This window comes from Amblyraja radiata, chromosome 28 (assembly GCF_010909765.2).
Source record: "Amblyraja radiata isolate CabotCenter1 chromosome 28, sAmbRad1.1.pri, whole genome shotgun sequence".
Classification (NCBI taxonomy): Eukaryota; Metazoa; Chordata; class Chondrichthyes; order Rajiformes; family Rajidae; genus Amblyraja; species Amblyraja radiata.
The window spans coordinates 3,673,969-3,687,726 of record NC_045983.1 but is presented as its reverse complement, the minus strand read 5'-3'; the positions used below and the strand labels follow the sequence as shown (position 1 = coordinate 3,687,726).

The 13,758-nt window shown below is 46.3% G+C and overlaps 1 protein-coding gene across 3 annotated transcripts in view; it reads left to right on the top strand.

Moving 5' to 3' along the window:
- heatr6 (HEAT repeat containing 6) overlaps window positions 1–13,758 on the top strand; it is a 134,971-nt gene that overhangs the window by 40,646 nt on the left and 80,567 nt on the right. For 2 of the 3 annotated variants that reach the window (XM_033045605.1, XM_033045607.1), the window contains exons 2-4: window positions 434–541; window positions 8,272–8,412; window positions 11,108–11,223. In XM_033045605.1, coding sequence (XP_032901496.1) covers window positions 434–541; window positions 8,272–8,412; window positions 11,108–11,223 — 365 coding nt within the window. The remainder of the gene's footprint in view (window positions 1–433; window positions 542–8,271; window positions 8,413–11,107; window positions 11,224–13,758) is intronic. The other variant, XM_033045606.1, reaches the window with a different exon arrangement.

Genomic DNA, 13,758 nt, shown 5'->3' with positions numbered 1-13,758 from the left:
CAGGCCTTGGCGGGCCGAGCACATGTTCAGCAAAACAGCCGCCTAGTCTATGCTTGTTGTCTCCAATGTAAAGGAGACCACAGAAGATAGTTAAGAAGACATGTTAAGCAGTGCATAAGATAGCAACTGGTAGAGAAGTTTAAAACTGGAAAACTCCAGTTTAAATTCTGACGGAGATAAGTTGGATCCAGCTGCTGAAAAATGTATGAAATCTATTGATATGCTGACAGCTAAATATAAGATGAAACTGTAAGAAGCCCCTCAATACAAGAGTAATGCGTAGGATAGGTAGTTCATCATGCTGCCTTAATAATGTTCTAATGGATTTTTGAATTGGCAAATGTACCAATTATAAATCACCAATTCTATCAACAATGAAAACTAATTCAATGTCTGCAGAAAGAAGTCTCATTAATTTACTTTCCACTTGTAGGATGTGTGTTCGCTGCTAGTCCAAGCCTGTCGACTTGTCCAGTTAAACCAGGAGCATCTGGTGAGCAAAATGTGCCAACTAATCCATCATTTGCTCAACCGCTTGCAGGTATGAACTTAAATAAAATGTTGAATTGGTATTAATAACTCTGTCAACCAATGAAGAGGAAACAGATCCGGTTCTGGTCCGGTGAATTCTCCTAGAAATGTTTGAACATGAATGTATGGCACGATATGAGTGTGACTCTGTGGTTGAATAATGGCCACCTGGCTGAAATACCTGTCACGTGGACATCGGCAACTTATCAGCCATCACCAAAGAGATTACAGTAAACACTTGGGAAACTTGAGCTTTGGAATTTTATAAGAAGGCCATGGAAAGGGAGGCACAGAATCTGATGGCATTGGAATATGTATTCAGGACAATACTGTAAAACATAAATTCAGTGTTCCTATGTATTCAAATTGGAGATATAAGATCTGTAAATGTATGCGAGCTACTGGCCTTAATTGTGATCTTAGACTTTTATGTTCTGGAAGTCAAGGAGTAACTCATAAACTAAATTGGAATGAGAAAAGTCATTTCTACCATGTGGAGAGGCATTGAACACAAGAAGGTGGGCCGTTCAGCCCCTTAAGAGTGTTCCACCATACACGGTGGAGCAGTGGTAGAGTAGCTGCCTTCTAGAGCCAGAAACCCAGGTTCAATCCTGATTATGGGTGCTGTCTTTACGGAGTTTGTACGTTCTCCCTGTGACCTGCGTGCATTTTCCCAGGGCCAGTTTCCTACCACACTCCAAAGGTTTGTAGGTTAATTGGTTTGGTAAAAAATGTCCCTAATTTGTGTAGAAAAGTGTGCGGGGATTGCTGGTAGGCGTGGATTCGGTGGGCCGAAGGTCCTGTTTCCGTGCTGTATCTCTAAACTAAATTTTAGCTGTAGGAAGGAACTGCAGATGCTGGTTTAAACCGAAGATAGACACTTAATGCGGCCTGTCCCGCTGAGTTACTCCAGCATTTTGTGTCTAAATTATAGCTGTTCAGTATCTTGGCTTTAATTACTCGGTTTGTCTATGTTCATAATATCCCATTTCTAACAAACAATCATCAACGTCTGGCTTCTGGAGGAACAAAATTCATGACATTATCTATTGTGTGAAGAAGAGATTTCTGATGTCACTAGAATGTAAATGGACAAGCTCTGATATGTAAGCATCTGATTTCTAGACAAGGTCTGAAGTAGGGTTCCGACCCGAAACGTCTTTCTCTCCAGAGATGCTGCCTGGCCTGCTGAGTTACTCTAGCACTTTGTGTCAATCTTTGGTATAAACCAACGTCTGCAGTTCATTCCTACACCTGATTTTTAAGCCCCCCCCCCCCACCCCACCAGAAGAAATGGTTTCTCTCTTTGAAAGGGGAACTGTTCTTTGTAATACATTAATCAGCTAAAGGGCCTGTCCACTTGGGCGTCATTTGCGCGTCATTTACATGACATCCCCAGGATTATGGGGTTCACAATATCATCGCGCGCCACCTGCATGACGCGCAAATTACGCCCAAGTGGGACAGGCCCTTTAAGGACTTTAAGTTGATGACCCTTTAAGTTTATGTTCTGACGGGAATACATCTTTAGAAATATGCAAAAGAATATAGACACAAAATGCTGGAGTAACTTTGCGGGACAGCATCTGGAGAGATGGAATGGGTGATGTTTCAGGCCGAGACCCTTCTTCAGACCAAGAGGGAGTCGAGAGTCGGAAGGCTGTGTGAAAACGACAGATCTAAGCAGATGCTGATAAGGAAATGTAGAATGGTTCATTGTTAACTGAGGGGAATATTACAATCAGTAATATTTAATCAGGAGGGCAACAGAAGTCGGAGAACTAGGACGGGGGAGGGACGGAGAGAGAGAGGAAAAGCCTCCTCCCTCAACTCTGTCCAGGTACCCCGTCAGTCCTTTCAGGTTAGGCAGAGGTTCACTTGCATCTCCTCCAACCTCATCTACTGCATCTGTTGTTCCAGATGTGGACTCATAAATCGGCTTGACCAAACGTAGACTGGGCGATCGTTTCGCTCAGTCCGCCTGAACCTACCTGATCTCCCGATTGCTGAACACTTTAATTCTCCTTCCCATTCCCACACAGACCTTTCTGTCCTAGTTCTCCTCCATTGTCAGAGTGAAGCTAAACGCTATTTGGAGGAACAGCGTCTCATATTTCGCCTGGGTGGATTACAGTCCAGTGGTATGAATATTGATTTCTCTAACTTCAGGAAGCCCCGACATTCCCTCTCTCTCTATCCCTCCGCCACCCAAGTCGCACTAGCTTCTCCTTTTCACCTAACAAACGGGGTCAAGGAAAGAGCATTCACGTCGCGGTCCTGTTTCGGCCAATCTTTCCATCACCACACACAAGATGCACAAGAAGCGACAAGACAGACACCATTGTATACAGATGCTGAGAAGTGTGTTCAGCTCTGACTGAACGACATCTAATCTTGTGTGTGGACTCGATAAGAAGCAGACCTAACAAACAGCTAACAATGGCCCTTTTCGTTACTTTTTTGTATATCTCTCGTTCATTGTTCTTTATCTCTCTACATTATCGCCTATATCTTCCAGTTCCCTTATCTCTAACCTGAAAAAGGGTCTCGACCTGAAACACCACCCATTCCTTCTCTCCAGAGATGCTGCCTGTCCCGCTGAGTTACTCCAGCTTTTTGTGCCTCTCTATGGTTACGAAGGTAGGGAAATCAATGTTCATACCGCTGGGTTATAAGCTGCCCAAGCAAAATATGAGATGATGTTCCACCAATTTGTGTGTGACCTCACTGACAGTAGAGGAGGCCCAGGACAGAAAGGTAAGGATGAGAGTGGGAGGGGGAGTTCAAGTGTTTAGCAACCGGGAGATTACATAGGCCTAGGCCAACTGAGTGGAGGTGTTCAGTGGAACGATCGCCGAGCCTGTGTTTGGTCTCGCCAATATATAGGAGTCCACATCTTGAACAGCGGACACAGTAGATATGCATTCTCTTTTTATAATGCGACCCCCTTTAGTTCTTGCATTATTCCAATATTATGGCACTGCACTCCCTCCATGGCCAATATTTCTTTACTGAGGATGCAGTACCCAGTACGGGGTGGAAAATTGCAACCTTCACGTGGTCCGCCCCGTTTTGACTAATGCAATCAACTCGACGTGCACAAACGGAAGATCAAATAGAACAAGTTGTCCAACAGGTTGTGCACGCCACACGAAAGAAGAAGAAGTACCCAGTACCAGTGCAAATGTGGTCGAAGAATCAGCTTTGCACATCTGTAGCGTAGCTTTCTCCCAGAAGCAAGGAGTAGCACAAACCTTTTTAATTATATCTTGAACTTAATGAATTCTGTACACGGACCCCACGATCTTTCTGCTATTCAGCAATTCTCAAGCCTCTTTCAATTATAAATTACTCTAATCCATCTTTAGGTTTGAAGTGGGTGACCTCAGATTTCTTCATATCATATCAAATTCCATCTGCCATAATTTTACTTGATCCATCAATATCCTTTCCTTGCAACCGTATATTTTTTGAACTGCTTACTTGCAGTGACATTTAACTTTGTTGTGTGGTTTGGTATTAAATACAATGAAAATTGGAATCTCCTCACTAAATCTGTGGATGAAAGCAGCCATCACATTATGCCACCGTTTTCTAACTCCGAACCTGTTCTCAGCGTAGGTCAGCGGGTTGGCTCCACTTCAAAATGTTCTCAATTTTGAGACTATCTCACATGTGGAACTTTATTGATTGCCTCCTGAAATTTCATGGCGGCACGGTGGCCCACTGGTAGAGTTGATGCCTTACAGCGCCAGAGACACGGGTTTGATCTTGACTACGGGTGCTGCCTGTACAGAGTTTGTACTTTCTCCCCGTGACCTGCATGGGTTTTCTCCGGGAGCTTTGGTATTCTCCCACACTCTAAAGCGTACTGGATTGTAGGGGTAATTGGCTTGGTAAAAATTGTAAATTGTCCTTAGCGTGTGTGGGATAGTGCTAGTGTACAGGGTGATCGCTGGTCGGCACATACTCGGTGGGCCGAAGGGCCTGTTTCTGCACTTTATCTCTATACTAAACTAAATATGAATAACATCCATAGACTCGTTCCTTGTCCACTATAATAGTAATCACCACAAGAAGAACAACTAAGTTAGTTCGGCATAAGCTGCCTTTACAGCTCAAAGGTTACTGGTCATATTTTTCCAAGTAGTAATGATAAATAGAGGTCACCATATTAGGATTATCTGGACTTTCCGAAGGCTTTCGCCAAGGTCCCACATAAGAGATTAGTATGCAAACTTAAAGCACACGGTATTGGGGGTTCAGTATTGATGTGGATAGAGAACTGGCTGGCAGACAGGAAGCAAAGAGTAGGAGTAAACAGGTCCTTTTCAGAATGGCAGGCAGTGACTAGTGGGGTACCGCAAGGCTCAGTGCTGGGACCCCAGCTATTTGCAATATATATTAATGATCTGGATGAGGGAATTGAATGCAACATCTCCAAGTTTGCGGATGACACGAAGCTGGGGGGCAGTGTTAGCTGTGAGGAGGATGCTAGGAGGCTGCAAGGTGACTTGGATAGGTTGGGTGACTGGGCAAATGCATGGCAGATGCAGTATAATGTGGCTAAATGTGAGGTTATCCTCTTTGGTGGCAAAAACAGGAAAGTAGACTATTATCTGAATGGTGGCCGGTTAGGAAAAGGGGAGATGCAACGAGACCTGGGTGTCATGGTACACCAGTCATTGAAAGTACAAACCCACTGACTCCCATGGCTATCTGCACTACACTTCTTCCCACCCTGCCTCCTGTAAGGACTCCATCCCCCACTCCCAATTCCTCCGCCTACGCCACATCTGCTCCCAGGATGAGGCGTTCCACACCAGGGCATCTGAAATGTCCTCATTCTTCAGGGAACGGGGATTCCCCTCCGCCACCATAGATGAGGCTCGCACCAGGGTCTCTTCCATACCCCGCAACACTGCTCTCTCTCCCCATCCCCCCCCCCCACTCGCAACAAGGGCAGAGTCCCCCTAGGAACAGCACCTCATATTCCACTTGGGGAGCCGGCATCCGGAGGGCATGAACATTGAATTTTCCCAATTTTGTTAGCTCTCGAGCCGTCGCCTCCCATCCCCCAGCCCTCGGGCTCCTCCTCCTCCTTTTTCCTTCCTTCTCCCCGCCACCCCCTATCAGTCTGAAGAAGGGTTTCGGCCCGAAACGTTACATATTTCATTCGCTCCATAGATGCTGCTGCACCCGCTGAGTTTCTCCAGCATTTTTATGTACCATTGAAAGTAGGCATGCAGGTGCAACAGGCAGTGAAGAAAGCGAATGGTATGTTAGCATTCTTAGCAAAAGGATTTGAGTATAGGAGCAGGGAGGTTCTACTGCAGTTGTACAGGATCTTGGTGAGACCACACCTGGAGTATTGCGTACAGTTTTGGTCACCTAATCTGAGGAAAGACATTCTTGCCATAGAGGGAGTACAGGGAAGGTTCACCAAACTGATTCCTGGGATGGCAGGACTTGCATATGAAGAAAGACTGGATAGACTCGGCTTGTTCTCGCTAGAATTTAGAAGATTGAGGGGGGATCCTATAGAAATTTACAAAATTCTTAAGGGGTTGGACAGGCTAGATGCAGGAAGATTATTCCCAATGTTGGGGATGTCCAGAACAAGGGGTCACAGTTTAAGGATGAGGGGGAAGTCTTTTAGGACCGAGATGAGAAAATCATTTTTTACACAGAGAGTGGTGAATCTGTGGAATTCTCTGCCACAGAAGGTAGTTGAGGCCAGTTCATTGGCTATATTTAAGAGGGAGTTAGATGTGGCCCTTGTGGCTAAAGGGATCAGGGGGTATGGAGAGAAGGCAGGTACAGGATACTGAGATGGATGATCAGCCATGATCATATTGAATGGCGGTGCAGGCTCGAAGGGCCGAATGGCCTACTCCTGCACCTATTTTCTATGTTTCTATTTTCTATCCCCCAAGATCAAACTGAGAAACCAATGTGTTGAACTAAGAAAATGCATATGCTTGTTTACAAAAAGGACATAAAGTGTTGGGGGACAGACAGTGTCTCTAGAGAACAGGTGACATTTTTGGTTGAGACCCTCCTTCAGAACCAACTTTAGTGTTAGTGGTTATTCAGACTTAATATTCAAGAAATAATCTTTAATAACAGGGGGGCATGGTGGCAATGGTTCAATGGTTCAATTATTATTTTATTGTCACATACACCTAGGTGTAGTGTAGTGAAATGCTTCTTGCCATGCAGCACATAAAGAAAGAATACAGACATAACAGTAATAAAGACATTTAAACATAAAAACATCCCCCCACAATGGTTCCCATTATGAGGGAAGGCACAGATTCCAGTCCCATCCCCATGTCCACCCATAATCGGGCCTATTGAGGCCTCCACAGTTGCCTCAGGCCGTTCTCACCAGGTGATGTTGGTCCGGCGTCGGGAGAGTCCTCTCAGCGGCTTGGGAACCCTGGAACGGCCGCTTCCGTACTGGAGGCCGCGGCTTCCGAAGCCGACAAGGCCGCGCCGTTTGGAGTTCCACTACTGGCAATCTCATCGCGAGATCCCAGGCTCCCGATGTACAGTTCAGCGCCGCCGCCCGCAGCTGGTCGCTCCTCAGACCCGCAGCTCCGCAATGTTTTTCGCCGGTCCAGCTCACCGGAGCTCCAGCGCGGCGACCCAGGCAAGGCATCGCCCGCTCCGTGATAGCGCTCCAGCGCTGTGCCGCCGCCGAAGCCGAGGTTCTGGGCGGTCCCCGACAGGAAACGCCGCTCCAGGCCCGCTGGTAGGCCGCGAGGACGGGTCGAAGCTGCAGCCCGGAGAAAAGCTGCCTCTCCGACCAGGTAGGGACCCTGAAAGGCAGTTTCCCCCTTCCCACCCCCCACACAAAAAAGTCAAGACCTCCAAACAAAACACTTTAACTAACTAAAAATAAAAATAAAACGGTGAAAAGACAGACCACTGCTGGCAGGGCAGCCGCGCACAGGTCAGCACCCCCTACACAGCGGTAGAGTTGCTGTCTTACTGCGCCAGAGACCTGGGTTCGATCCTGACCATGACCTGTCTGTACGGAGTCTTCACTTGACCTGCATAGGTTTTCTCCGGGTTCTCCAGTTTCCTCCCACACTCCAAAGACAGACAGATTTGTAGGTTAATTGGCTTGATAGAATTGTAAATTGTCCCTAGTGTGTGTTGGATTGTATAAAGTGTGCAGGGATCACTTGTCGGCGCAGACTTGGTGGGCTGAAGGGCTTGTTTCCGCGCTGTATCTCGAAACTAAATTAAACTTGTATTTAATTAATTCTGTACACAGATCCCAAGATCTTTCTGCGATTCAGCAGTTTTCTGCAGTAAATAGTAAATAGGATAATTATGGAGTAGGTGTATCTCTTTTGGGAAACTATCATTTGTGTAATGGATAATGGATGTGTGTAATGGATGGTAGTTTACACCCAGCGGTATGAATATTGACCTCCACTTTCAGGTAGTCCTTGCTTTCTCCCTCTTTCCTCTTCCCTACCCAGCTCTTCCACGGCCCACTGTCTCCGCCTCTTGCTTTCTTCTTCCTGCCCTCCCCCACCCCCACATCAGTCTGAAGAAGGGTCTCGACCTGAAACGTCACCTATTCCTTCGCTCCATAGATGCTGCCTCACCCGCTGAGTTTCTCCAGCGCTTTTGTCTACCTTTGTGTGTAACGGATGGTCAGCTATTTTCATTTGTGGCTGAATATTGGCCAAGATGTGAGATGTATGGTTGTTCTTCTCTAAGGTAACAGTGGATGAACAGAGCTTGGAATTACTCCTCTCCTACTGCATCCGAGCCCTACAGCAGTGCAACTCTTGGACTCATGTTGAAATACTGCAGGCGGTGGCTGCTCTCGTCTACGGCAACGGGCCACGCTGCCAGAAGGTATGTTTGTGCTTTTGATTTAGGATCAAGGATATGTTGCAGATCTCCTGTTATGTTTAAGGTGGTGTAAAGGAGATCCATCTGGATGTGGGAAATTGCAGGCTATCCTGATGTGTGTTGAATGAGTATAAAGTCAGTCATGCGGTGACACGGAAGTGGAGTCAAAGAGTCATACAGCGTGGAAACAGGCCCTTCGGCCCAATGTGCCCACTCTGGCCAACATGTCCCCGTTACACTAGTCCCACCTGCCAGCATTTGGCCCATATCCCTCCAAACCTGTCCTATCTATGTACCTGTCTAACTGTGTCTTAAATGTTGTGATGCCTCAACTACCTTCTCTGGCAGCTTGTTACATACTGCCACCACCCTTTGTGTGAAAAAGTTACCCCTCAGATTCCTATTAAATCTTTTCCACAGCGAAATGTATTAGTAATGTGAAAGGATTGTGAAAGCTATTTTATTTGAGAAAAGCAAAAGTAAATCCACAACAACGGGGAACAGATTGATCGAAGCATCAAAGAGCTGGCACACGGACATTCAGCAGAAATGGGAAACAAAGACATTCGGTTTCAGTTTAAATAAAAATGTTGCTGAGTTCACCTGCTCTTCCTCATAATGAATGTCATCAAACTCCTGATCAGCCAGTTTTCAAGATTGAGGAAAACATTGAAAATGCTCAATATCTGTGGTAATGCCGACTGGCGCTCGTAAAGGTCCATCACCAATTCTCCGGCACCCTTGGTTCCTGGGCCTTAATATCTGTTTAGCCGGACCAACAGAGGTCACGAAATAATGATACTACAATGCACCTCTAACCCACTAAATATGCCACTCCTGTCTCTCTAAAGTGCCTGGGAATGCTAGAAATTTAAATAAACATATATTAAGTGTCAATTAGTTTTACAGCAAAACTTGCATTTGTTGCAAGGGCAGCCTGGGCGCTGGTTAACAAATTGCCCTTGGCAGTCTCGATGAGAGTCTGATCGGCACCGCCCGCGGGGCCGAGGTGACAATTTGGTCACAGGTCACAGAGAGTGGTGAGTCTGTGGAATTCTCTGCCTCGGAGGGCGGTGGAGGCAGGTTCTCTGGATGCTTTCAAGAGAGCTAGATAGGGCTCTTAAAAATAGCGGAGTCAGGGGATATGGGGAGAAGGCAGGAACGGGGTACTGATTGGGGATGATCAGCCATGATCACATTAAATGGCGGTGCTGGGTCGAAGAGCCAAATGGCCTATTCCTGCACCTATTGTCTAATTTCCTGGCAGGACTACCGGGCCAGACCCCGTTGACCTGAGATTTGCCAAATCTGACAAAAATGTGGTTGGACGGGTACGCCCGCCGTCTGATGTGGGCCTCTGAGAGGAATCCTGGATCGGTGCATGTAGCAGAGCTGCCAAGTAGTACGGATTTTCCGCATTTTGTACGGAAATGCGATAAGAATACGGATGTACCATTTTGCGTTTTTAATCTTACTGCTTAAAAAATGCAAGGATATAAAAAGTCATGCTGTACCTCTAAAAATTATAGCAGATTAAATCTATTAATATTTAAAATGTCAAGATCTGGATGATTATTTTTGTAATATTTTATCTGCCTGTCCCGCTCCAGGTTTAAACAGCGCTGTCAGTTTAGCGTATGGGAATTTAAACAAAGAGTTGTCTGGTTCTAAATATAGCGCTACCAGCTGGAACGCTATGGGCTTTATACATAGCGCTATGGCCACAGCGCTATGGGTCACAGACTGTTCGGGGAGGGAGAGAGGGAGAAGGAGGGAGAGTGGGAGAAGGAGAGGGGGAGTGAGAGGGAGGGAGGGAATAAGACACGGAGGGAGAAAAATAGGAAGCAGTGAGGGAGGGAGAGGGATGGAGAGGGAGGATGGGAGGGAAAGAGGGGGAGGGAGAGAGAGAGGGGGAGGGAGGGGGGGAGAGGGGGGGGGAGGGAGGGAGAGGGAGGGAAAGAGAGAAAGGAGGGAGAGAGCGAGGGAGGGAGAGAGAGAGAGAGGGAGGGAGAGGGAGGCTTCCAAAATGGCTTCTACATCATTATCTGGTGCTAAAAGCAGGAAGCAGCCGTTCAAAAAGTAGTATACAAAGAGATGGCAATGAATGCACTGTCAAGTACGGTGCGTAGAAGACATGTCAATTGGTAGCAAAGTTATGTATTCTTGTACTCTTACATGGGTATGACCGCACATAAAAAAGATGTTTTTTTTTCAGCAAACTGCCACTGGGTAAAAATACAGATTTCCTCAGCAAAATACTGATTTTCAGGTACTAGAATACTGAAATGCTCTGACAAAACTTGGCAGCTCTGATCTAGGCTGCCGGGGAGCTGAGATACCGGCCGCAAAGTCGGCCTCGGATGTCGCCTATAGGAATGGATCCGCCGCTCTGGACGGGCCAGAGTTCCAGTGCCCCGGTGACAGGGGGCATCTTCCACCCGCTGATCGGCCGCGCGTCCCGATGAGGTTGAGATCAGCCGCCTCACCCGGCCTAGGTGCCACATTTTCGGGGGGACTTCCAGGGGGGATTTCAGGTGCGCTCTCATAATTTTGTCCAGTTAAAGGAGGTGCCGGAAAATTGTTGCCGGAAAATTGGTGTTGGACTTTTTTTCTTTTACTTTGAAGACCTTCAACACAAACCTGTAATAGTTAAGGTTGATGATAAATGTGAGATGTATTTTAAAATGTTTTTTTCTAGTTCCTTCCAGACCTACTTGGAAAAAATGGCATCTTACTGCAACTGAGTGCACCGACAGAGTCAGATGTGGACCTGCGGAGGGCAGCTGTGTACTGCATGGCTAATCTCTGTCTCAGGTAGACCTCCTGCTCTTTTCGTAGAATTATTTAACTGAAACCAAATCCTTCAGCCCTATTTTTTATCTCTCTCATTGGCCAGTGATTTATTTTCATTGATGGATGGGCAGAAAGAAAGTTAGAATTTCAGGGACATCATAGCAGAACGGCGCGGTGGCGCAGTGGCAGAGTTGCTGTCTTACAGCGGCAGAGATGCGCGTTTGACCCTGACTACGGGTGCTGACTGTACGGAGTTTGTATGTTCTCCTCTTGACCGCATGGGTTTTCTCCGGGTGCTCCGGATTTCTCCCGCACTCCAAAGACCTACAGGTTTGCAGGTTAATTGGTTTTGGTAAAAATTGAAAACTATTCCTAGTGTGTAGGATAGAGTTAGTGTACAGGGGTCAATGGTCGGTGTGGACTTGGTGGGCCGAAGAGATTTTTTCTGCTCCGTATCTCTAAATTGTAAACTAAAGAATGAAACCGTTTATGTCCCATGCACTGTTTCAACCTGTCAAAATGCAATATTCCATCTGATGATCAGGCTGGACACAATGCATTTTGAAAGTCATCTCAGACATATACCTGAGTTTTGTTTTGTTTACAGATACACCGTGGAAACAGGTTCTTCGGCTCACCAAATCCACCCGGACGATGGACACAAAGTGCTGGAGTAACTCAATTGGTCAGACAGCATCTCCAGAGATGCTGCCTGATCCGTTGAGTTACTCGTGCACTTTATTTCTATCTTTGGTATAAATCAGCATCAGCTGCTATTTGTTTCCACATCATGTCCACACTGACCATCCATTGCCATTTTGCACTAGTTCTATGTTATTCCATGTACTCATCCATTCTCTACACACTAGGGGGTAATTTACAGAGGGCCAATTAACCTACAAACCTGCTTGTCTTCAGGATGTGGGAGGAAACCACAGCACCACGAGGAAACCCATGTGGTCACAGGACGAATGTACAAACGCCACACATACAGCAGTCAAAGTCAGGATCAAACCCAGGTCTCTGGTGCTGTGAGGCAGCAGCTCTACCAACTACACCAGTGTGCTGTCCTCGGAAGTCTCTCAGAACAGATGGTTGTGGTTTAAATGTTGAATGGGTGGACAAAGGCAAAGGAGAGAAGAGGCACGGAATGTGAGGCCAGAGGAAGAGATGTTGGCAGTGAAAGGGAAAGGGTTGTTTTAGGTTAGTTACCTAAAATGGCAGAATTCAATGTTCATACTATTGGTTTGTAACCTGGACATATCAAACACATTATTTCTGTTTTGTTTCAAGTTATGATTATATTTTGATTTTGCTCCTTGACAACTGCAGGCCCATAGTCCCTGCTGAAATATGTGTTGTCTGATGCAGAATTTGAAAGGTGTTTTCTACTGAGCAGATTTACTGAGCCGGGCGGCATGTTGGCGCAGTGGTAGATCATCGTATCATAACGTTTAGAATAGGTATGAAAATTGTTGGACTGAAAAGGTAAAAAATAGTCAGCTGGAGAAGGGACAGTCTCAATGGGGTAAATTAATAGGACTGGGTAAATTAAAAGTAACGGAACCAAGCTAGCCTTTAAGGAAGAGATGGTTCAAGTGCACTCTAGGTATCTTCCACGAAAATGAAAGATATGCCAATAAAAGCCTGTTGGCCTGGGATGACCAGGGTGAATAAAACAAAACAGCTAAAATGGGCATGTGAAAATGTCAGGCTATAGTGGATGGAGTTCCCCCACCATAATCACACACCACTGCCTCTTGAAGAATACCGGCTGCTAGTTGCACTGCAGGAGGCCATCGAAATTGACAAGCAACCGCTTCTATCGACACTTGTGCAATGATACTCCCTTAAACAATGTAACAAACAGCCTTTGGTATTTTTAGCTATAGTAACAAAAATACATTTTCAGCTGTTAAAAAAAATGTTGTATTTGAAAACAACTAGTTTTGCTGAGTGATCGCTTTACCTTACTCGGTTATAGCGGGCAATCAGCAATATCCGACACCAATACTACCAATCTCCCCCCCACCCCCCCCCCCCCACGGTCCGTTACAACATTGGTTATCTGTAAGCCTTTATCTGGTTGGGCCCTCAATGTATTACACATTATATAAATAACTTATCTGTATTTCCCGGCAATGAAGACGCTATTTTTTACCTACAAATAAGGCACAAAAATTTACTTGTGTCTTGAAGGCCATAGGTTAGGTTGTTAGCCAAGAAAGATAGACTTGGCTATCCCTCAGTACAGCAACATGAAGAACGATGTTGCTGTACTGAGGGACAGCCAAGTCTATCCCTCATTGCTGGCAGCTGATGGGAAGCGGGTGTAAAAGGACATCACCGCTGGGGGGAGAGTTCCTTTCACAGCGTGTGGGGAGTCTGGCCCAGGTCAGCATTACCTGGGCTGCACAAATTGGCCGGGCTGCCAGGGGCAAAGCTGCGGGTAGGGCAGGAGGAGGGGGTCAGGGATCATGCCAGCAACTCTCTAACTGTCTCTCTGTGTCTCTCTGTGTCTCTCTGTGTCTCTCTGTGTCTCTCTGTGTCTCTCTC